This window comes from Typopeltis vanoorti, chromosome 9 (assembly GCF_054136105.1).
Source record: "Typopeltis vanoorti isolate ZY-2024b chromosome 9, IOZ_Tvanoo_1.0, whole genome shotgun sequence".
Taxonomy (NCBI): domain Eukaryota; kingdom Metazoa; phylum Arthropoda; class Arachnida; order Uropygi; family Thelyphonidae; genus Typopeltis; species Typopeltis vanoorti.
In genome coordinates, this window is record NC_143557.1 from 117761247 (window position 1) to 117786558 (window position 25312).

Below are 25312 nucleotides of genomic sequence, written 5' to 3' on the forward strand. Positions count from 1 at the left end.
TGAGAGTAGATTGTTTGCATTATTTCTGTCTTTCATTCAAAATTTTACTGTATACTTTATAATTTTCATAAACTTATTCCTCTGTAATTTCCACAATCATCTTTATCTCCATTCCTAAATATAGATATAACCTTAGCTTTTGATCAATCTGATGGAACTTCACCTCACATTTCCTCCAAGAGTTATTTATTAACATCCAAAAGTAAGAAATATATATACAAGATACATATACAGACCTCCCCCCCCCTTTGTGTATGTGTGCATGAGTGCACACACACAGACACACATATATATATGAGGGGGAGTCTGGAAAAGTTCTGATAAATACCTAGAACAAAAAAGATATAACTGAGTTTGCTGGTAGTCTAAGCATGATACTAATTATAATTTATATATACATACTGAGAAGCAATTGGAATTATGGATTTATTACATTATGAAATACAAAGAGTAAACTTCATGTGAAGTCAGATGCTAGCCTAGTCATAAGATAATTATCATGCAGACTGTTTTTGTTTGCTTACAGTTGGATAAAATGAGGATAAAAACAAGAATTATAATTTTTTGGCATGCATTATATACTGTATTTCCTGGACATTTTTGACCTTTTTTGAGTTTTAATCAGCATTAACTTTAATGACAGATTTTCAGACCATTGTACGCCTTTATTTTAATAGCAAAATTTTTAAAACAATTCTGCCTTATAAAATATCTTAAAGTAAAAATTATAGGCAGTTCAAAATGTTAACACTTATCTTTTATTCTTGAAATATACTTAATTCTATTTTTTCTTCATTTTAGATATGATCAAACAACCAGATTCTATAAACAGGGTCGTTCAAGTAGTTGATAATTACCCTCCTGCTCCTTTTCTTCCTCCTTTAGAAACAGCAAGTCCTGTAATGAGTAGGAGTGTTGAAAGAAAAACATTTAATACAACTTCAGTTACTATGTCATCATCCACTCCTGCACCCCTCAATGTGACTTTTACTAAAATACCTGATGTAATTGCCAGGCCAGTGATTACTACATCTTCATCAACCTCTTCCACGTTAACTAATCCTGTGAAACCTGTTGAGAAAGCAACAGCATTAATAAGGCAGCATTCTCATGCTTCAGAGCATTCTGCTGTTTCTGTAGTTCGACCAGTGCCTATAGTACCAGAAAAAGAAACTCATCCTCAAAGAGCTATAATTTTTCCAGAACTTCAACAAAGGACTAATGCAAATTATCTTGATTTTGTTCCTGATCAGAGAGATAGACCAGCTGGACTGGAATTAGAAGATTTTCTTCCGGTAAGATTTCATATTTTAAAAATCTTATTTTATAATATATTCAATTTAAGTTAAGAAAAATAAGAATGTGGGAGAGCCATCTTAGGTGTATTTCCCAAAATGCATATACACCTAAGTCTTTGTTTTCCACCATATGTCCATCTATATGCAAGTTATTCTGGGACTTTGGCTTGGTGAATTTTACATTATTACATAAAATTTATAGAATCTTATGTAGTGTTAATGTAGTTATTCCTCTACCTCGAAGGTACCCAACTATTAAGTGACCACCAGTACGGAGTCCGACGAAACCGATCAACAGGAAATCTACTCTCATACATCACCCATCGCTGGACAAATGCCATGGAGAAATTCGGCGAATCCCAAGTAGTTGCACTTGATATCTCTAAAGCCTTTGACTGGGTCTGGCACAAAGGCTTACTAAGCAAACTCCCATCATTTGGACTATCTCAGGACAGATGGATGGCCAGCTTCCTGTCTGGACGAACACTATGTGTGATGGTAGATGGCTCCCTATCCTTTCACCATCCAACTAATGCTGGGGTCCCACAAGGTTCAGTTCTCTCGCCGACCCTTTTCCTGCTATATATCAATAACCTACTTCAGTTGACCTCTAACCCAATACACAGTTTTGAAGACAACAGCACATTACACTCCTCCCTCTCATTTGACAAACCCTACTCTACACAACTCACTTCGACCCACAGAACATCAACCACCACTGTCCTTAATTTTGATCTCCAAGCCATCCTCCAATGGGGCACAGATAACCTCATCAACTTCAATGCTAGTAAAACCCAATTCTGTCTTATTTCTCACAAAAAAGAACCATTTTCCCCCAACATTGTTTTTGATAATACTCAAATTCCCAGACAAAATGAGATTTCGCTTCTCGGAATTATCCTGACATCAAGACTCTCCTGGCATAAACACATCACAACCATTGCATCCTCAGCTTCCAAATAACTAGGTTTTCTCTTTCACTCAAAATGCTACTTCACCTCTAAACAGCTGTTAACATTATACAAATCTCAAATCCGCCCAGCTATCGAAATACTGCTCTTACATTTGGAATGGGGCTTCTAAAAGCTCCCTCAAAATGCTTGACTCAATACAGAGGAGAGCAATTAGACTGATAAATGTCCCATCTCTCACCAACTCGCTCCCCTCACTTTCACATAGCCACTTGGTCTTTGCCTTGTATATTCTATAAATATTTCCATGGGAAATGTTCATCTGAAACAGCATCAATAATTCCCCCACTCTGTACTAAGCCCATCGAAACACGTACAGCTGCTGCCCAACATCCTTTCACGGTACACCTTGAAACCCACAGAACAAGTTTCTTTTCCTTCTCCTTCATCCCTGCTACTGCGGTACTGTGGAATAGTCTTCCCTCTGACATATTTCCCAAGGAATACAACATACAGGCTTTCAAATCAAATGTAAACAAGTTTCTCCTTTCCCAACCCACTACCCACATACGGTACTCAAGTACTATAGGTTGACCAGCCAACCTCTCATATATGGGCCCAATATAAAAAAAAAACGTAAAGTTATGCTCTCTATATATTTAAACACCTTTTTAAATATTCTTTGTGGTATTTCTGTCCTCAAGGAAGCAGGTCACAGAGTCCACAAAACTAGTAAATATAAATAGCTGTCATACTAGTACAAAACACAACCATCAAAGCTTGAAGGTAGATTTTCCACAAATTTAATATTTAGAATGTTTACAAAAATTTGCTAAGCTATTTCAGCTTTTATTTTAGTCAGATTATTTTCAATGACATAAAGGGACGTGTTGAATTGATGTACTGTATAACGTCACTCTGGCATGGAATTTAATAAAATTCGCAATTTAGGATACAAGGTGTTCACATGGCTTAGTTTTTGATTTGAAAAAACAATTTAAATGTATATTAATAATTCACTGGCTGGATTGAAATATATAAAATTTGATATTTAGGATCTCTGTTAGCATATGAAGCCTTCTGGCAATGTTTCAGGTGGCATATTGCTTGACCACCAAAAGAAAGACCATTGTATATTTATTTCTAGTATGTGACCAGAGAAATTTTTTACAGCAGTTCCTGAGTTAATTGTTTTCTGGGAAAGGTTAGTAAAATGTTTCCCTCCTGGAAGCTCAAGTTTTTGACCCCCACCCCATATTACTGCAATATCAATCATATTACTTACACAGTTTCAGATACCAGCACAAGTGTTATGGTTTGGATCTTGAGTTGGTAGCAAATGTCTGTTGTACTCTCAACTCCAGTGCATTGTGAATCACTGGTAGCCATTGTTCATGACGGTGTGGAGTCTGACTGTCTATTAATGTCCAAAAATTAGTTAAGTCTAAAAGAGTTTTGCCCACTCCCTTCAAGGAATAAATATGTGTTACATCATCATCATCAAATTCCTGCCATGTACCCTCAAGGGGTGTACAGGATATGACAGTACTACATGACAAAATTACATCATTACTAACTTCCTATCTACAATTTTCCTCCAAATCAGTCTGTTACTTGTCAAGACTCCAACATTATCAGATCTTATATTTCTATCGTCTAAGGAACTTTGTACCGTATCAATCCACCTATATCTTGGTCTTCCTCTGGGTCGTTTTCCTGCCAACCTGGCAGAGAACACTTGTTTTGCTAATCTTTCCTCTCCCATTCTATTTAAGTGACCATACCATCTGAGATTAGCTCTGCTAACGCATTCCTGGATGCTGACAATGTCAAGTTCTTTCCTAATATCCTCATTTTTAATATGATATTGCCATTGATGCCATCTGTTCACGCCTCTAATCTTTCTCAGGACTCTCATATCTGCGGTCTCTAGTCTTTGGTCAAGTGTTTTACTTCTGACCCAGCTCTCAGATCCATAAGTTAAAATTGGTTTGAACACAGTCTTGTATACAGCTAATTTAGTGTTCCGACTAATTTCTTTCTTATTCCATATGAATTTATTCAATTGACTTCCCACGATACCAGCTTTGCTGATTCTGTTGTCTATTTCTATATTTAGTTTACCATCTTCAGTGAAAATTGTGCCTAAGTAGCTGAAATGTTTTACTTGTTCCACAGGTTCTCCATTCACAACACAGTTGACATTTTCAATGATTCTGCCTATTTTCATTGTCTTTGTCTTTTTATTGCTGACCTTCATACCATATCTATTACAACAGCTATTCAATTTAGTCAGAGAATCTTGCAGACTTGTAGCGGATTTATTTAGAAGTATAACATCATCCGCATAAAGCAAAGAGCTGACATTAACATCTCCAATTTTGATATCAGGTTTAATACCACATTCCTTCATAATGTGATCCATATAGATAATGAATAACAGAGGGGATAATGTACATCCTTGTCTCACACCAGATTTAACATTAAACCATCTTCCTGTACTTCCTTCAATTCTAACTGCTGACTCACAACTCAAATAAAGACTAAGTATTGCTTGATATAATGCCCCATTGACACCATATAACTGCAGCTTATTGAATAGCTTCTCTCTTGGCACCTTGATATATGCCTTTTCCAAATCGACAAAACTTAAATACAGATCTTTGTTATATTCTCATGCTTTCTCGACTATTTGTCGTAAAGTGAAGATCTGATCCTGACAGCCTCTATTTGGCCTGAATCCAGCTTGTTCTTCACCAAGCTTTTCTTCCACAATTCTTCTCAACCATTTCTCAAGTATACTTGCATAGATCTTGCCAGGAACACTCAGTAGGGAAATACCTCTGTAATTCTCACATTCAGTTTTATTTCCCTTTTTATATATGGGTACTATGAGAGCTCTACTCCAATCATCGGGAATTTGTCCCTCTGTCCAGGCTTTCTGAACTATGCAGTGCAGCCACTGTAAGACTTTTATACCACCATACTTCAGCATTTCTGGTCGAATATCTACTCCTGCTGCCTTTCCACATTTCAAGCCTTTGATGGCTTTTTCTACTTCAAGTATGGATATGTATTCCTGACTGCATTCCTGGTCAGTGTTTTTTATCACTGTGCTGTCATCACTGCTTGTTTCATTTAGCAGTTTTTCAAAGTAATTACTCCATACTTCAAGGATATCTTTTTCTCCTGTTTTCATTTCACCTTTATCATCTCTAATTCCTTTTACAGCACTCTTTCCTCCATTCCTAAGCTTCTTCAACAACCTACAGAATATTTTGCCACCTTCTTGATATTTATTTTCTATATTCTTGCCAAAGTCCTCCCATGACTTTTGTTTAGCTAGTTTTACACACTGTTTAGCTTTCTTACATTTGTCTCTGTATTCTGTAAGAGTAAAAGCTGACTTATTTGCCAGGAACTTTTGATATGCTTTCTTCTTTTCCTTCACTGCCTCTTTAACTTCCTGTGTCCACCAGGGAGTTCTGATTTTTTTTATCTTTGCACACAACCTCACCACATGCCTCTCTGGCAGAATCAATCAATGTTTCCTTCAGAGTTTGCCACTGAATCTCCAAGGTTTGATTCCTGTTCTCAAACTCTTTCATTTTCTTTTCAATAATATTTCTGTATTTTAGTCTACAGTTTACATCTGAGAGCTGCTCAACTTTTATTCGCTTTAAAACTTTCTTACATGTTATTCTTTTCAATATGAAATTCAATTTTATCCTGCTCAAGACTAAATAGTGATCACTTCCAATTTCAAATCCTCTGTACACTCTGGTGTCCTGCACCAGGGAGAAAACATCACTATCAACAATAACATAGTCAATGAGACTTTTCTTATTCCTAGCCTCTTCTCTCCATGTGAATTTGTGCACATTTTTATGTTGGAACATGGTGTTAGTAATAACCAGTCCATGTCCTGAGCAGAAATCCAACAGATATTTGCCATTATTATTAGCTTTGCTCTTTTCTCCAAATTTTCTCAAAATATTTTTGTATGTCTCACAATCATTTCCTACTCTACTATTTAGATCCCCAACAAGGACCAACTTTTCCTTTTTCATTGTGTCAGTTGCTTTTTCTAAAGCCTCAAAAAATTCCTCCACTTCTACCTTAGTAGAACCTTCTGTGGGACCATAGGCACAAATAAGTCTCATTGTCCAGTTCCCCATTCTCATATTTGCCCACATTACTCTACTTGAGACTGACTGCCATTCAAGAAGATTAGCCTCGTATTTTGTGTTGAATACTATGGCTACTCCTTCTTTTCCTTGATTGTTATTGCCTGAATATAACATTTTGTATTTATTGCTCAGAAAGATCTCACCAGTTTTGGTCTTTTTTGTTTCAGTCACCCCTATTATGTCGATCTGGTACTTATCTAATTCCTCAGCTAGCTCCATTTCTTTGCCATTCAGGCTTCTTACGTTGATAGTACCGATCTTTAACTCTGGTGATGTTGAGTTGGGGTTTGTTTTCAGATTTGTTCCAGTAGCTGACTTTTCGCTGTTCGCCCTGGTTCCCTGGCGAAAACAACGGGGGCCTTGTTTAACCGGGCGACGCCCCAGCCGGCATGAAATTTTGTCATGTTGTACCATCATTTTTTATTTTGGTTTAACCAATAAGAATACAATTTGGTCGGCTAAATCCCAAATTGCCAGCCCATCCTCGTTCGTTCAGTATCAAAGTAGATACCCAACAGGGTGCACCACGAGAAGGTGAGGATTGGACATTAGGTCAGAAGCCCTGGTCGGTTCTCCGCATTCCTTTAAAGGCTATGTGGAGGTCTCCTCTCAGTTATACAGCTTTGACCCTTAAGCACCCCAATATGTGTTACATGATGTTTATTAGATGATTGATCTGTTAAAATTGGTCACATGGTTTTACTTTTGATTTGTTCAGATAATTTATACTGCAAAAATTAGGCAATCATCAAATCACTGATATATGCTTTCAAAGTGTAAACAGAATACTATAATAGTACTACATGATTAATTTTACATTATTACTAACTTCCTAACAAGTTTTCCTTAAAATTAGTCTGCTGCTTATCAGGACTCTAATGTTGTCAGATCTTACATTTTGGTTTTCTATCTGCTATCTGCATTAGCCCATCCAGACTGATCAAGGTGGATCTGGATAGACTGATGCAGATAGCAGTGCTTGGTCATCTCTCAGCCTTTTTTCTTGCCATCCTGGCATAAGACACCTTTTTTTTTTTTTTTACTAATCTTTCATTCTTTTTAAGTGACCATATCACTTAAATTTGCTCTGCTCAGCAATTCTTTCTGCTAACAAAATCACTCTAATATCTTCATTTTTAATATGACGTTATCACTGATGCCATCTGTTCACTCTAAGTTTTCTCAGAACTTTCTTATCTGTGGTCTCTAAGCTGTGATCATCTATTTTATTTTTAGCTGAACTCTCACATCCATGAGATATGTCTTGAACACTTGTGTACTGCTAGTTTAGTGTTTTATTAAGAGAGACCTACAGGGAGTCAGGGACTCATTGAGGATAATATCACTTGTGCCAGCTGTCATACCTTTTTTGAATTCATTCATACTACTTGCACTCACTATTTACAAAAGCAGTCAATTCCAATCACACATCACTATGAGAGAAAAATTTATCTCTCACTCCCTTCTTGACTGCATTCATTTTCAGCTCCTATGAATGTCCTCTTGTCCCACCTCCATCAAATGAAAAATTTCATCTGCTGGCATCCTGTGTTCCTCTCAGATGTTTGTAAGTCTCAATCATGTCATCACTCTTTCTCCTGTTTGCTAGTGTCTGCAGTTCACAAATTATCAATGTCTTCATAACCTGTATTCTGCAATCCGTATCATTTTTAACACTCTCCTTTGCACTCAACATCATCAAGAAAACCAACAGACCAGACCCATGCATAATAGTCCAAGTTAGGTCTTATCAATTTTTTGTATAGTGAAACCTATGGAGTATTCATAACTATAAACCACTCTCCTGCAACTCAACCCAGACAAGAAGAAGCCCACAGGACTTTAATAACATACATTAAAGGAATCTCTGAATGTTTGGCAAAAATTATGAAAAAATACAAACTCGTTCCTTATAAACCCATCAACCAAATTCACAACTTGTTATCTTACTATGGACAAACAGGAAGATCTATAAATAAACATATCTCTGAACATTAAGACCACATCCGTCTCATCAAACCTCACAAATCTGGCCTTGCACAACATGGAATTGAAAATATTAATCACAGGATCCATTGGCAAATACTAAACTATTGCATAGATCTGTACATGAACATTTACTGAAATAAATGTATCTGTTATATATATATATATATATATATATATATATTTATAAAGAATTGAGTGACTAGATCTGAGATTTAAGTAAAAAGGTTTTAATATAAAAATACGACTAGTTTCGACTTGTAACAGCCTTCATCAGGTGACATTATAAAAGAAAGAAAAAACACTAAAACACTGAAGCTTAAATAAACTATGAACATCATAGAGAGTCTCTATACATAATTGACACTAAATATTTACTTAGGGGATTTTGAAACCAAGGCTATCTCTTCCTTTATTTTAACACCTAAAGTTTGGAAACGCTATGTAGATGATGTCTTTATTATTTGGAGCCATGGACATGATTCCCTTATGGTTTTCCTCGAACATCTCAATAGCCGACATCAAAGTATTAAGTTTACTGCCAAGCTTGAAACGGATAATTCCTTGCCTTTTCTTGATGTCAAACTGACTCGTTCTTCTGGTAAACTCAAAATATCGATATATAGAAAGCCCACACATACCAACAGATATCTGCATAGTCAGTCCCATCACTTCCCTCCTCATAAGCTTGGAATAATTTCCACCTTGGGACATAGAACCCATTCTCTTCTGGGTGACCCAAATGAATTTCTTACAGAAATAAACTATCTGAAAACTTCTTTCGAAGTTAATGGATATTCCAAGAGAATCATTGAAAAATTCTTTCTTAATCCTCCTAGACATCACTCAGAAGTAACAAATAGATTCAAAGCAATATATCTATTCCTTACATAAGCACAGTTTCACATAAATTAGCAAAAGTTCTAAGAAAATACAATATCAGAACCTTGTTCACTCCACTTCCAAAGATCTGTTTCTTAATAAGCCACCCAAAACCTTGTCATCATCAACTCAAATACCCTGGTGTATATAAAATATTGTGTGACTGTGATATTCCTTATTTTGGGCAGGTAGACAAATCTATCGAATTGCGTATGGAAGAACACATGAGGGACATTACTTACAAGAGACAGCGAGCCAGTGTATCATCAAGTCATATCCTTTTCTCGGCTAATCCTAATGATGAAAACTAAAGCCACAAAGTCTGCTGGGAAAAATCTACTAACATCTTCCATTTCAATGATGAACTAGAGAGAAAAATCGTGGAATCTAGAGAAATCATCTTCAATCCTGTTCATCTAAATAATAACTTGAGCTACAACCTCCCAGATTGTCATTCAGCTGTAATCATGTACTGGCGTTCACGAGATGCTACTAGCACGCATTTTCCCAACAATACAACTAACGAAAGAACAGCTTTAAATACAGCCACAACGATTTAGTGTCAATTATGTATAGAGACTCTCTATGATGTTCATAGTTTATTTAAGCTTCAGTGTTTTAGTGTTTTTCCTTTTTTCTTTCTTTTATAATGTCACCTGATGAAGGCTAGCCGAAACTAGTCGTGTTTTTATATTAAAACCTTTTTACTTAAATCTCGGTTCTAGTCATTCAATTCTTTTAAAAATATGTATGGTAACCGAGTTAATGATCATTCTTTCATATATATATATATATGTATATATTTTTTTTACAGCCCAATTAGATTTAATCCATAAATATGTGACTGCATACATAGAGGGATTTCAATTTAAGCATGCACGCTAATGTTTTTATGAATTTAGTTCCTATTGCTGTTTGATAATTGTACTGACAATGTCTTATGATTCATAAGATGTTATTTACTGTGGCATACATGTTATTTTATAGTTAAGGTCTTATCAAAATAATTTCCTTATTCTTACATATCAAGGTTCATTTCAGCATTGCAGATGTCTTCTGAGTTGTATCGTCCTTAAACTTCAACTTCCTATCTACTAAAACTCTTCCAAAAACCCTAGCCTGATCAGTTTCCTCTAGCATAATCCCACCATGTAATATGACATTGAATATCTCATTACACCAAGGTGCATAACTTTACATTTGCTAACATTGAACTGGTAGTCATTTTCACATGTTCACAATTCCAGTATATTTAAATCATCCTGCAAGTACTGCATATCAGTCACATTCCTGATTATTCTGCTAATTCTGATCATCAGCAAACAGCATGTCGCCTGTCAAATTCTTCCAAATATGATTAATGTCATCACCATCATGTGTATCAAGGATTTAGGCCTAGCATGGCCTGTTCCGGCCTTAGAAGTCATCGTTGAATCATTTAAGAGAACGTTCTTGGTTTTCTTTTTCCTAATGGCTTGTACTTTAAGGCTTGTTTTGGTAATCTTTCTGTTTTCATTCTTTGAACCATTAATGTAATGGTTCAAAGTAGTTCATTCATGTAATGATTCAAATTAATGTAAAGATTGAATAACAATTGACCAAGGACTGATTCCTCTGGTACACTGCTGGTACACTTTTGGAACATCATATCACCCACATGCCAATGCCATTCTTTGATATGTCAGCCAGCCATCCTCTTATCTATGCCAATATTTCATAATCCAATCTCATATTCTCGAATTTATGCAACTGTCTTCCATGGAAGACTGTGGTGTATCCATCCCCCCCCCCCTGTCTAACTCAATAGTAAAGTTCTTATAAAATGTGAGCACATTACTCAAACATGACCTTTCCTTAGTAAATCCATGCAGTTCATTGCAAAGTAGTTTTTTGTCAAACCATTTCTGTTTGTGCTCTCTTACTAACTTTTCCAAAATCTTAATCACTGCTCCAGGAATACTTATAGGTCAAGGTTGTTAGTTTGACACACGAGTCTTTGCACCACTCCTGTGGAATCTTCCCTGTTCTGAGGCTCAAATTGTATTGCCTGATCAAAGGAGCAGCCAGTTCATCTGATCACTGTTTTAGCATACATGCTGAGATCCCATCAGCACCTATTGCCAAATTCTTATTCAGTTTGTGCAACAACTCTAGTACAGCCTCCTCCTCATCCCTCATTCACCTACATTTCTTCATCCAGTGAAGTGGTAGCAGTGAGCTCACTGTTGCATACACCAGGTTTGGTAGCTTTTAGTGAAATGGGCACTCATTAATTGAAGTGTCTTCTACATCCATAACATGCATACCATCTACAGCTGGCAGAGTCATTCTTTCTTTTACTTGTATATTGATAGTACTCTTTAGGATTATCTTTAGCTTGCACAGTCAGTTTCTTTTCATACTAAGCTTTCTGTCCAACATTTGTAACTCTTCTGGCCTGCTCTTTATAATTTTCATAATTGACATCATCTTTATGCACATAGTATTTCTTCCATATCATCTCTTTCTTACAAATATCTTGCTTAATAAGCTTACACATCCATTTCATTCCTTTTCTGCTTATTCTTTGAGCTCTAGGGACACATTCTCATATTGTGCCATTTAAGTATTTTGTAAATGCTTCATATTCACTGCAGATATCCTTCTCATCTAGTAAATGATGGTCCGAACCTTGTATACTCCTGTAGTTCAGCATGTTGCCTTTTCTGAGTGGAACATCTACAAACTTAGCCACTTCTCAAGTCAGTATAGCATGATTACTGTCACTGACTGGAGGCCAAACAGTCATGTTATTAACTAAAACCCTTCTGACACTATAATCAGATGTAACTCTCTTTGACCTCAAGTTCCTTCTCTCACATGCTGCTTGAAGAAGTTGTCTTACAATGGCTCATTAAATTTGGTTTCATTCTTCTAAGGAGATTTCACCACTACTCAGTCAATGTTTGGATAATGTTACTCCACCTCACACCAGAAGTCTATAGTTTTATCTAATTTTTTTTCTAGTTTCATATAAATTTATTGAATTGTCTATTCCATAATGGCCTTGCTTATTCTGTTGTCTATTTCCATATTCATTTTATCATCTTCCTTAAAAATTGTGCTTAAAAAGCTGAATATATTTTATTGCTTTATAAGTTCTCCATTAAAGTGTTTCCAATCTGTGATTTCTTTTTGCTGTTTCTTTTACAATATCACACTCTGTGTGTTACTTCGAGTTCGATTTCTCCATTGAGAATAATGCACTTAATGTCTTCTGTGTACCTTCCTCTTCTAAATTTTCTGGATTTATTTAGAAGTATAATATCTGCAGAAAATTAATGACTGAGCTGAATATATCTTTTGTTATCAGATTTAATGCCATTTCATAATGTGATCCATACAGATTTTGACCAACTAAGAGCAAAATATCATACAATTCTTACATTACACCTGATTTTCATCCAATCATGTTCTCTCTCTCTATGCTTCAATTCTAACTGCTGACATCTTAAACTTAGACTATACACTGTTCTGTATAATGTCCCATTTAAATCTTATAATCGTAGGTTTTCAATGGCTTTTCTCTTGATACCTTGTCAAATGCCTTTTCCAAATCTATAAAACTTACATGCAGATCCTAGTCATATCCCCATGATTTCTCAATTATTTGTCTGTGAAAATTTAATCCTAACAGCCTCTATTTGCTCAAACCCAGATTGTTTTCTGCAAGTTTCTCTGTTATTTCTCTTAACCACTCCCTGGGTTCTCTGGACTTTCAGTATGGAAATTCTGCCTTCATGTTTACGTTGAATACTATAAACATTCCTTCTTTTTCCAGATCACCTATATAAAAACTTAGTTATATTTAGAAGTTTCACACTGATTTTTGTTTTCTTTTATTTTGATAACACCAGTTATGTTGACCTGGTCTTTCTGTAATTTCTGTGCTTATTCATCTGTTTCCACTTATTTTCATTTGTATTCAGTATGAGATTGTTCCAGTAGCTGATTGTTCATTGTGTGCCCTGGTTCCTTGATATAAGCAGCAAAATCCCCTGTTTAAATTTAGACATTCCAGACTGAGACATTTGATCATGTTGTGTCATAATACTTTGGCTAGTTTCAGGAAACGTAGAATATGGTTTAGGTGACCATGTATGTTACTGATTGTTAGTATTCTTGTTTAGTATCTAGGTAGATATCTTGCAATAGACTGCATCCTATCAAATGAAGTTTGGACATTATGTCATACCCCCTAGTCAGTTCTCTGCATTCCTTATAGACTGTGTGGATGTCTTCTCCTAGTTATTTAGTTTTAACCCTTAAGCAGCCCTACAAAATGACATGCCTCATAACTAAAACAACTGGAATACAGAACCTCACCAGATTTTTTTGGCATTCAGTTGATCTTTACATGCACATTCCTGCCATCATAAAAAAAAATAAAAAATAAAAACAGTAGTTGATATTTACTTGGTGTTCAATGTTTTTGAGTACTATTTTGTATCATATCTAGGTATGATATGACAAGGTTGTGAGTAGCGACTATTCACCAGTATGACTTATACCTGTATTTGGTATATGAGATCTTTTAGATACTGCCATGTGTATGTATGCATAGGTACAAAAAAGACGTACTCAGAATAACATATTATCATTAAAAAACTTAGGGAACCATATGATGAAACTTAATATCACAGTCTATCTAGAAAAACTCATTCATGAAAACTTTCAGTGCTAGTCATCTCAAGGATGTGCCGCATACTGTTGCATTTGCTTCTATCTATCACAGAATCTGAAGTTAAACCATAGTCTGATAATCATTCGGTTTGAAACCGTTACTCTTTGAAGCATTAGAGCATGAATTTTGATTTCTCTGATTTGATGGTTATGTCAGTATAATTTACTAAAAATATGTATGGAGAAAGAAGGCTGCATGGTTAATGACATTTATTGTGATGTTAAGTGAAAATGTGTTTTGTTAGGTTTTTTTCATTTACTTATACTTATTTAAATTATTTATTTATTAGTAAATTATGTTTATTATGCTTATAATTGTGGGCTGCCACTACTGTTGGAAAGTTACGAATTCATCATGCCCATCTGCCTTGTCTCTGTGGTCTTCCTAAAATATGCAAGCAAGGATGGCAACCCACTACATCCCAGTAGTGGACTGTATTGGCTTTCCAACTTACTACTTTACAAAACATCTCTCATCATCATCATCTTTGGAATCTCACTACCCATACCAGCTCTTATATCAAAAACAGTCTTCACTTCAAAGAGAAAATAAAAGATCTATATTTGTATAATAACAAGATTATGGTTTCTTTTGATGTAGTCTACCTATTCACCAACATACCATTACAAGAGATTCTTCAGCTTTTACAATCTAATTTCCCAGAAGGTATTTTCTTCTTCTTCTTCGTCTATGATCTCTTATGCTTTTAAGCGTCGAGATTTTGCCAAAGAGATTTCCATGCCATCCTGTCCAAGGTTTGTTGTTTTGCTTCTTTCCAGTTAATTCCCTTCTTTTCCAATTTTTCTTCAATTTCCTTTTGCCAACCTTTCCTGGGTCTGCCTATGTTTCTTTTTCCTATTTTCTGGCTTTTGTGTACAGTTTTTGCTATTCTTCCTTCTTCCATTTGATTAAGATGTCCAAACCCTCATTTGGGCTTGTGTTATGAATTGATTCAGAGGTGCAACTTGAAGACTGTCTCTTATGGTTTGATTTCTTATTCGGTCTAGTCTTGTTTTTTGTGCCACTTTCCTAAGATATTTCATTTCAATTGTTTGCAGTTTGTGTTTCCTGTTGTTAAACACCAAGACTCACAGCTGTATGTTAATGTTAGTAGAAACACTGAACGGTACACTGCCATTTTGGTATTTTGGGTGACTTCTTTCTTATCTAGGAGTGGGCCTTTCATTGCATAGAATAGCTTTGTTCCCCCATTTATCCTGTTGTTAATTTCTGTGTACATCTACCATTTGTTGGTTTCTAGATATGATCATTGTTTTAGTTTTATTTATATTTATGGTCATATTCCTTTTCTTTGTTTCTTCATACCAAATGTTGACATTGTACTGCAGATCTTCAGCTGTATTTGCTAGAATCACTACATCATCTGCAAAAGCCATGTGCGAAATCCTGGTTTCTTTTTCCTGTATCCTAGTTGGAACTTTTTTGTTTTTGTTTGGCATGCCTTTAAAATTTCATCCATTACTATGATGAAGAGAAAAGGGCTGAGGATACAGCCTTGCCTCACTCCTACATTTGTTTCAAATTCTTTAGATCTATTATTACAGGTTCTTACATAATTTCTATTACTTTTGTAGAGGCTTTGTATGGCTGCTATTAAGTTATCTTGTATCTTGTTTTTCTTTAATGTTTGCCATATTAAGTGTCCGGGAACTCGGTCAAAGGCCTTTTTAAAATCTATAAAACATGTTCCAGTGTTTTCTCTGATATTTGTCTAAGACTGAAGATAAGATCCTGTGTGCTTCTATTTTTTCGAAAGCCATATTGCATTTCATCCAGTGTGTCCTCTATTTGATTCCTAAGCCTCACTTCTAAAATGCGGGTATATAATTTTCCTGGAATGCTTAAAAGCGAAATTCCTCTATGGTTTTCACATTTGCGGTTGTCTCCTTTCTTAAATATAGGGATTATTATAGCTACTTCCCAGTCTTTAGGAATAATTTTCTTTTTCCATACAACATTGAATAGGTGTAAAAGAAATGTTATGGTTTTTGTTCCTAAATTCTTTACCATTTCTGGTGTTATTTGGTCATGGCCTGCTGATTTTCCCAGTTTTATTTTATTTATTGCTGCTAACAGTTCATTTGCATGAATTTCTTCACTCTGATCTTCTATTTTGCTTGTGTGTCTTGCTCTTAGGGTTCTATTTTTTCTGTGTCCTGCATCTTCCAATAATTCTTGAAAGTACTGTTTCCATCTTTCCATGATGTCTTCAGAATTTGTGAGTAACTTTCCATCCTTATTTTTGATAAACTTTATGGGGCATTCTTTCTCTGACCTCATTCTTCTTTAAACATTATAGAAGAGTTTTTGGTTTCTTTTAAAATTTTGTTCTAAAATATGTCCGAAATCTTCCCAGCATTTTCTTTTCTCTGCTTTCATGAAGGTTTTAACTTTATTTCTTTGGTTGTTGTATAGTTTTCTCTATCATCCTGCAGCTTTGATGTTATATATCTCTTCCATAATTGCTTTTTCTTTTTAATTTCTTCTTTTAGTTCTTCAGTCCACCAGGGTGTTTTATGTTTCTTCTGTTTATTATTTAATGATACACCACAAAGAAGACATTTTCAAACTATTTAAATTTACCATCTACACAGGCTATTTTATATGGCATAATAAGTTGTTCAAACAAATTGAAGGAACAGCAATGAGTAGTCCTATCTCACTAGCATTAGGAACAAACCACTATAGCACCCATCTTTATAAGATAAAGGACATCCTTTCACTATGATGATTGTAGCAATCTTATGGGGCATATTTTCCACAAGTATATTGATCAATGGGAATTTTGGACCATTCTTCCTGTAGGCATGTAATGAGGTCCTGGACTGTTTTGGTTGTATGTCCTTGACATTTACCCATAGCTCCAGTTCATTCCACAGATATTCAATAGGATTGAGATAAGGCTCTGTGGAGGTGTTGCTCCATAACACAGCTTTCCAAACTTCCATGTCTGGCTGTACATGCTCTTTGCACCACTGAAAACGAATACTGTATGTTAGTTCAGGTAACGTGGGGCTTGCATATTGCAGTTCTACCATCGAAACCCTATGTTGTGAGCCTCAGTTCTGAATGTTTTTTGTGCAGATTTGTGTTCCAGTCAAATCCCCAAAATATTATTCATATTATTCTTCATAGTACCCTACAGTTACATTTGGTGAATGTGGTGGGTTGCCCACTGCAGGTAGCACTTGCAGTTGACTTGTTGTGCTTCCATCTCAGTATTGTATCACTGATTGTTGACCTGGGATAGCCCAGTTTGCTGAACAGATAGGCCTGCAACATGACATCCTATCACAACATCTCTTTCAAACACTGTCATTTCCCTTCTCACAGAAGCATCATATTCCTCCAATTTAAACCAGCTACAAACACAACTCATTACATGGCAAGATGCACCTTGTTGATGGGGGTGGGGGGTGACTTCTTTCCAATCAGTGTATATTCCCTCAGCCTTGTATATGAGGTTGATTATATATTTGCAGTCTAGCACACACACTGAGTCAGAATTACTTCAGTTCCTAGAGAAGATAAACTTCTTATATTCCCATATCAAGTTTACTATTGAACATGAATCCAATAACCAACTTCCCTTTTTTTGGATACCTAATAATTCATAATCCCACAGGTCATGGTGAATTTTCAGTTTATTGGAAGTCAACCTTTATCAACAGATACATTTCTTCATCCTTCCACTATCATTCAATACAAAAAATGGGTGTTATCGAGAGCCTTGTACACGGAGTTCATATGAATTGCTCTTCTGATCCCCTTATGTTAGATGAACTGAATAAGATTAAAAGCAATATGATATGTAATCCATCTGTTCATTGGACATCAACAGATGCCATATGGTCACGTCACTCAGATGCTCAGTGATGTGCCACACCAGTCCTTGCCATGTGGTCCTGTTGTATGCTTTCTGGAGAATTCAACAACTCACTGAAGATCAGTCACTCCAGACACACCATCCATCTCAATGACGGTCTACCTCTTCCTCTTTTTCCAGGAACTTTAGCTTCTGTTACTGTTCTAAGAAGTCCTCCTTTCCTTTCATTGTATCCAAAGTATTTCACTTTTTTTCTCTCAGTATCCTTAAGGAGCCTTAAACTTCTAGTGATTTGATTCTTTCTATCACCTATCCATTTTTTCACTTTCAGTATATGGTATCCTCAACAGCCTTCTGTAATGCCACATCTCAAAAGATATGTAATGGATACAACAAAGCTACCATTAAAATAATTTATAATTATCATCCTTCTACCAGACTACAGTCGGATGTGAAAAGAATTTCAATAATACTGTACCTTAAAGGAACCTCAGAACAAATAGCAAAGATTCTTCATAAATTCAATATTTCCATCAAATCACCTCAAACTCTCTTTCTTCCTACCATCAACAAAGGATACATTACCACCTCTTTCCTTACCAGGTGTCTATCGAGTACCCTGCTCATGTTATCTTTACTATTTTAGACATGCTTGCCATTCTGCCTTGATTAGAATTGAAGAACATCAAGACTGTATTACATTTTTGGAATTTGACATGTCTGATCTTGCTTCTCACCCTATTGACATTAGACACGGAGTTCTTTGGGACCAGACAATACCACTTTACTCCACTCCAGCAAGTTCAAATTTGGTTGTCTCATCCTTGAAACATGTGAAATGCTAAGAAATCATCCAAATATGAACCTAGTTCCTCATCCAAGTTTTGGGAAGAGATCACTAATAATTATTTGTAATTTTTTTAAAATCAACATAATGTAGATTAAAGAAAACAATTGCTTTCTTTGAACTAATAGTGTAATATCTACAACAATTGTTTCTTTGAAATAATAGTGTAATATCATTATATACATGATTTATGACTCATTATTTTGATTCATCTTTTGAATGTTGTTAATGATCTCTCTCTGATGATTACCACACAGTGTTGGATGAAATATATTAGAGTTTTGAATAAATTCTATATAATTTTTGTTACTTCGTGTTAACCATGAAACTTACTTTAATATGTCTAGTGCACATGCTCCATTAAAGCTATTAAACCTTAATTACATTTACACTTATGTAAATTTGATTCTCAGTAAAAGTGGATTAACTGTCAGTGATAATTTTTTAATCCCCATTACTCACCTATAACAAGAATCCTGGTATTATATGCAGTACTCGGGAAGTTTTTTTATCCATCACAGCCATGTAGATTTAATATTTTTTCAAAACATATCTTATTCTGAATTATTTTTATTTTTGAAAGTAATGCTCATTGTAATTTTCAGAGGCACCTTCAGGAATCTCTAAGGTTTGGCATTCAGTCACAACCAGAAATGTCTGAAGCAGAAGCGATGTCTGCCATTTTCCGAGGCCACCAGTCTATGATGACAGTTTTATCTCATCGACGTAAGAATCTTCAGATTGTTCTTGCACTCTGGAGTAGTAAAGATATTAGGGTAAGATAAATGTGGTATTGAGGATTGCAATCTAAATAGAATTTTTCACTTCCTTAATTTGAAATTCAGAATGTGTAATCTCAAAATCCTGATTCTGTTTATTAGGCATCTATAAGATTTGTTTTGTACATCTTGCTATTCATCTGTTTGTTCAAACTCTGCTTTGGGTAAGCAGATTTTGGACTATTGTGCTAAGATTTGATCAGATGGGAAGAACGAGAGGCCATCCCTGGAAGTTGTATAAAGATGTGGTGAAGAAGGGTGTGAGGAGTAAATAACTTCAAAGCCCATTATGATGGATATGTTGGTGGTCGAGTGGGCCTCCCACGATGAGTCTGTTGACTATGAAGGTTACCAAATAATAATAATAATAATAATATACATTTACATTGAGCAAGGTAGTCTGAATATATCCAGGTAAAAGCATTCAGTGTTTCAGCGTCATTTATGGTTTCAATGAATAGTCTTAATCTTCTCTTAAAGGTTGCTTCTGCTTTTTCATTTCTGAGCTTTCCCTTAAGAGAGTTAAAAATTCTTGGTGCCAGGGATGTGAATGGTGCTGCAGGATATTTTTTTTTCATCTGAGATATACCTTGAAAAGTAGACCAACCTGACCTGAGGGTACAGTGCTGGTCTCTGAGGCTAATCCAATTTTATTTTAATGTAAGAAGATAAGTATGCTATATCTGCCTGACATTCAGGAGGATAAAGTTAGTGTTGAATTTAACTGCAGTAAGATTAGGAGTGAAGATTTTGTTTAATATTCTATTGTGTAGACTGTAATTTGCCAAGGATGTTGTTGTATGCCCCCACCCCCAAGCTACAAATTCCATAGTGAATTCTTGAATATACCAGTGTGTAATATAAAGTCTAAATTTAGATAATACAGTGGTACCTTGGTTTGCGAGCATAATTCGTTCCGGAAATGTGCTCATAATCCAAAGCACTCATATATCAAAGTAAATTTCCCCATAAGAAATAATAGAAACTCAGATGATTCGTTCCAAAACTCAAAAATATTCATATAAAAATGATTAATACAAAATACATAAAGTAATCGAATTTATTAATTACATTACAATTACATATTACAGTAAATACAATTAATTGTATTGGGTAGGACGACTTTCATTGTCATTAACGGAATCACTGCTATCTGTCTCATCGCAATTAAAAACTTGCTGCGGCAGGTAACACTCGGAAACCATGAGCTTCTGAAACTTGGCAATGAACGGCACAGCTACCTTTGCGTCCGAACTTGCAGCCTCTCCGTGCCTCACAACAATATGGATGCCACTTCTTTCAACCCTTTTCTTCATTGGGGCCATTGTCGTAGTACAGTTAATAAAGAACAGTCACTACATTTAGACACAAAATAAAAAAATGCTTTACACACACACACACACGTGGTCACAACGCTAACACGAATGTTGCCTATACGAATGAGGTATGTCGAATAAGACCGTGCATGCGAGATGATTACCCACAATTCCGAGCGGCTCATGATCACGTGATGCTCAGCAGACAAAGCGTATGTATTGCAAGACATTGCTCGTTTATCAAGTTAAAATTTATTAAAAATTTTTGCTCATCTTGCGAAACACTCGCAGACCAAGTTACTCGCAATCTAAGGTACCACTGTACTATGTGTTTAATTTTATGCAATCTCTACAGTGTGTATACCGTAGTTTGTAACTACTTGGATATGGATTTTCCATTTTAGATTATGATCCACTTGCATGCCTAGATGCTGATAGGTGTGGACCATCTGGATGTTTTGCAAATGCAGTCACTTCTGCGGTCACAGGAAGTAGTATGATATTTAATTCAGTGGGATTGCTTCTCTACCCTTTAGTTCAAACAAATTGGATTTTATTTTCACTGAACCATGTGCAGGTTTAATAAATTAGATTTTGTGTTATGTTGTAAAGTTGGCATGTCACTTGATGAGAAAACTATTGCTGTATCATCAGCAAACTGATTAGGTTCTCTTTCAGTTCCATCGAACAGGGGTCATTTATTATATAGATTGGAAATAAAATAGGTCTCCTAGAACTGAGCCTTAAGGAAATCCAGTTTTGATGAACTGTTATTCACTCAATGTGTCGTTTATCTGAACTGCTTAATACTTCTGTATTAATTCAACCTTGGTATTTTCTTGGATCTGGCTCTCATAGAGATAATTATCATTATCAGCAAAAACTAGTTTGGTTAATGACTTTCCCTTAATGCTTAGCATTATGCATGTTCATGAAGTGTGCTTTGCATTATTAAATACTAAGGCAATTGATGCGAAGTCATCAGCCTCTATATACAAGTATCCTAGATGTGAAGATAATCATGTGCAAACTTTGTGTGCTTATTGGATAAAGGATTAAAAATATATATAATTCCTTGACAGGTATCATTTATTTCAGTTTTGGTTTAAATCACTACATTACTAATTAATATGAAATTAGAAAGAAAAATTTTTTTAATTTCACATTTGACGTCGATAGATGCCATATGGTCACTCCAGTACCTCACTGGGTTTTGGGAGTGAAGCCTTCTGCTAGAAGTGATGGGGTCACAGATGCCCTTTCCACACAGAGTTAGTAGGACAATCACAAACATTCCATACCCATGGCAGGATCACAAACATTCCATACCCATAGCCTCTTGGCTGGAGAGTGGAGACACTAACCATTACTAAAGAGAAAAATTAGGCATAGCCTTATGGAATGATACAGAGTAATTACTCCACACTTGCTGCATTCAATTTAATAAAATTTAGTGTTTAGTATTTCTAGTAAAATTTGTTGCTTGCTCTCAGTTTTCATTTAAATCTGACCATATGCAGGTATAAAATGTGTCAAAATGATAATATAAAGTGATAACTCTGCTCGGGATGGGTGGAATTTAATGAATTTTGGATTTAGGATCCATAATAAGATTTGTCATGTTATCTCTCTTTTGGTTGTTATCATAAATCCACCCAGCTGTTGAATATTGTTCTCACATTTGGAGTGGGGCTCCTAAAAGCTCCCTCAAAATGCTTGACTCAATATAGAGGAGAGCAATTAGACTGATAAATGACCCATCTCTTACCAACTCACTCTCCTCACTTTCACATAGATGTTTGGTCTCTGCAATTTGTATATTCTATAAATATTTCCATGGGAAATATTCATTTGAAACAGCATCAATAATTTCCCCACTCTGTACTGAGCCCATTGGAACATGTACAGCTGCCGCCCAACATCCTTTTGCAGTACACCTTGAAACCCACAGAACAAGTTTCTTTTCCTTCTCCTTCATCCTTGATACTGCTGTACTGTGGAACTATCCCCACCCTGATGTATTTTCCAAGGAATACAATATACAGGCTTTTAAATCGAATGTCAACAAGTTTCTCCTTTCCCAACCCACTATCCATGTATGGTACTAAAATAGTATAGGTTGATCAGCCAACCTTTAGTGTATGGGCCCAACATATATATATATCGTACCATTTGCAGCTACCAGTTATACAGAGTGTTGCACAGTGATACAAAATTGTATCTTACAATGGACAGTAAACAGTTTAAAAAGTAGTCTACATGAGTCAAAGGTGGTTATAGATTCAATAATTGTAATAAGTAAATACTCTGGACTAATCCAGATAGTTGTAGATTTTAATAATAAGGTGTGGCACCTTTTGGCTACTTGTATATGGAAATATGACTTCTGCATTACTTCAACCTTGGTATCACCTCTGGGTCTGGCTACTACTGATGAGACCTCAATCAAGGTCCAAACTGGTCTGGGTAGTGACCCTTGCCATGATGCTTAGCATTATACATTTCCGTAAGGATATGTGTTTTGCATTATGAATACTAAGGCAAGTGATGTGAAGTCATCAGCATCTTTATAGGAGTTACCCAGTCCTGAAAATAGTTCAGGCACAAACTTTGTTTTCTTACACTTGGATAAGGGATTAAGCCAAGATTATAATTTCTTGACATCTTTAATTTAAAGAATTTTTTTTAAAATTCCTCTGAGACTTTACCACATTCCGAAACATAATATCCACCATCACCAATTAAACATCCAAATGTGATTTGTTATTCATCACTGAAGTTCATCTTGCATCTGCTACGAATACAGCTTCCCTAAACTTTCCTCAGTACATCGTGCTTTCCATTTCATATACATAATGTCTTCCATATCATATGTACAGAGATAATGAAGTAATTATAAAATATCATCCTATAATGTACAGATAATGAAGTAATTATAAGATATTTGAAGTATGCTAGGAGCATATTTCAAATTTGAATGACATTGCAAAAATAGGAGCCTCCATAGCTCAGTCACATCACAGGAGGAACTTACTGTCATCAAATGGTGAGTTAGTCGGTCTCATACAAAAGGAGAGGGTTTTTTGTCCCTCAAAACAGACAAACTGGCTGGAAGAACATATACAGTATACAGACAGAGGATACTTCAGGAATAAGGATTAATTTCCCTATTCCATCAAATTTGGTTTTGAATACTTGTGTAGTCAAGTGTAGGTCTATGTGTAAGCATAAATCAGGAAGGAGCAACAGTAAAACACATGGTCAATGATGAATAAACTTAATAAAATTTGTAAAAACAACAAAATTCCTACACTATAAAAGTGAAATTATATGAAAGCATAATACTATCAACAGCTCTCTACAGGATAGAAACCTGGACCTTAAAAAAGAAGCAGAAAGGAAACTGTTGGATTTTGAATTTAAATGCTTCAGGAAAATAAACAGAACTTATTGGATAGAACATAAGACTAATACCCAAGTGCTGCAAGATTTGAATATCCCTAACACAACAATTCTTAACGCAATTAAAAAAAGCATCAACTATATTGGTTTGGCCACATTTTGTGAATGGAACTGGACAGTTCTTTACCTGGTATTGGAGGACACTATGGAGGGTACAAGATCAAGGAGAAGACCAAAATTAACATGGCATAAATCCCTAAGAACTGCATTAGACTTTCAAAGCTGTTGGCATTATAAAAGAGCTGGACAGATGTGCTTATGCTTATCCTGGGATAAACACATCCCATTCATAACCCTCTTCAGCATAAAAAAATCTTGGTGTTCTTTTTTTCTTTTAAACCATTACAGGCGAGAGGGGGGGGGGGTCTGGAAAGTTCTGATCAGTGCCTAGAACAAAAATGATATTAAAGCAACAGATATAACCACAAGAAAGAACATACTAATAGCAAAGTTAAGAAGGCAACATGTTTTTAATATTCTTATATCCTCTTTCTTCTATGTTCTCTGTTCTTTCTTGTGCTTATATTAGTTGCTTTAATATCATTTTTGTTCTAGGTGTTTATCAGAACTTTCCAGATCCCCCCCCCCCCTTTCTTACTTCTCTTCTGCTCAACTTCTAACATTTTCTTCTAATACATTATAAATCACAAATCTGCCCATCCTTAGAATATTGCTCCTCACATCTTTAGTGGTTCACCAAAAAACTTCTGAATGCTGTTTTTTTTCCTCTCCCAGAATTGATCTCTTTTATCTCACTGACTCCTTTCATTTAACTGATATATTTGTGTAAGACAGTGAAGTTTCTTTGAGCATGAATGTATATTATTGTGCACTAATAACTACTCCTTGACTAGCGACCAAATAGTAAGACATTTAAATTGCTTTTAAGTCTTAAAAGGAAACAAAATAGCTGAATATGTATAAGGACATGAATTGGACACAGAAGAATCGGTTTAATATTGGTACCTGGAATGTTCAAGGTTAACGTAAAAATTTTAATATCTGAGACTATGAAAAAAGTTGAGAGGATCAAAACTAGTTAACAATTTCGAAAAATTATACGCTGATTTT

The 25312-nt window shown here is 35.4% G+C and overlaps 1 protein-coding gene across 3 annotated transcripts in view; it reads left to right on the forward strand.

Moving 5' to 3' along the window:
• The window catches only part of LOC150103458 (katanin p80 WD40 repeat-containing subunit B1-like), a 370687-nt gene that overhangs the window by 262450 nt on the left and 82925 nt on the right, over positions 1–25312 (forward strand). For all 3 annotated transcript variants that reach the window (XM_090397462.1, XM_090397461.1, XM_090397463.1), the window contains 2 exons: positions 802–1295; positions 19290–19460. In XM_090397462.1, the coding sequence (XP_090253588.1) occupies positions 802–1295; positions 19290–19460 (665 nt within the window). The remainder of the gene's footprint in view (positions 1–801; positions 1296–19289; positions 19461–25312) is intronic.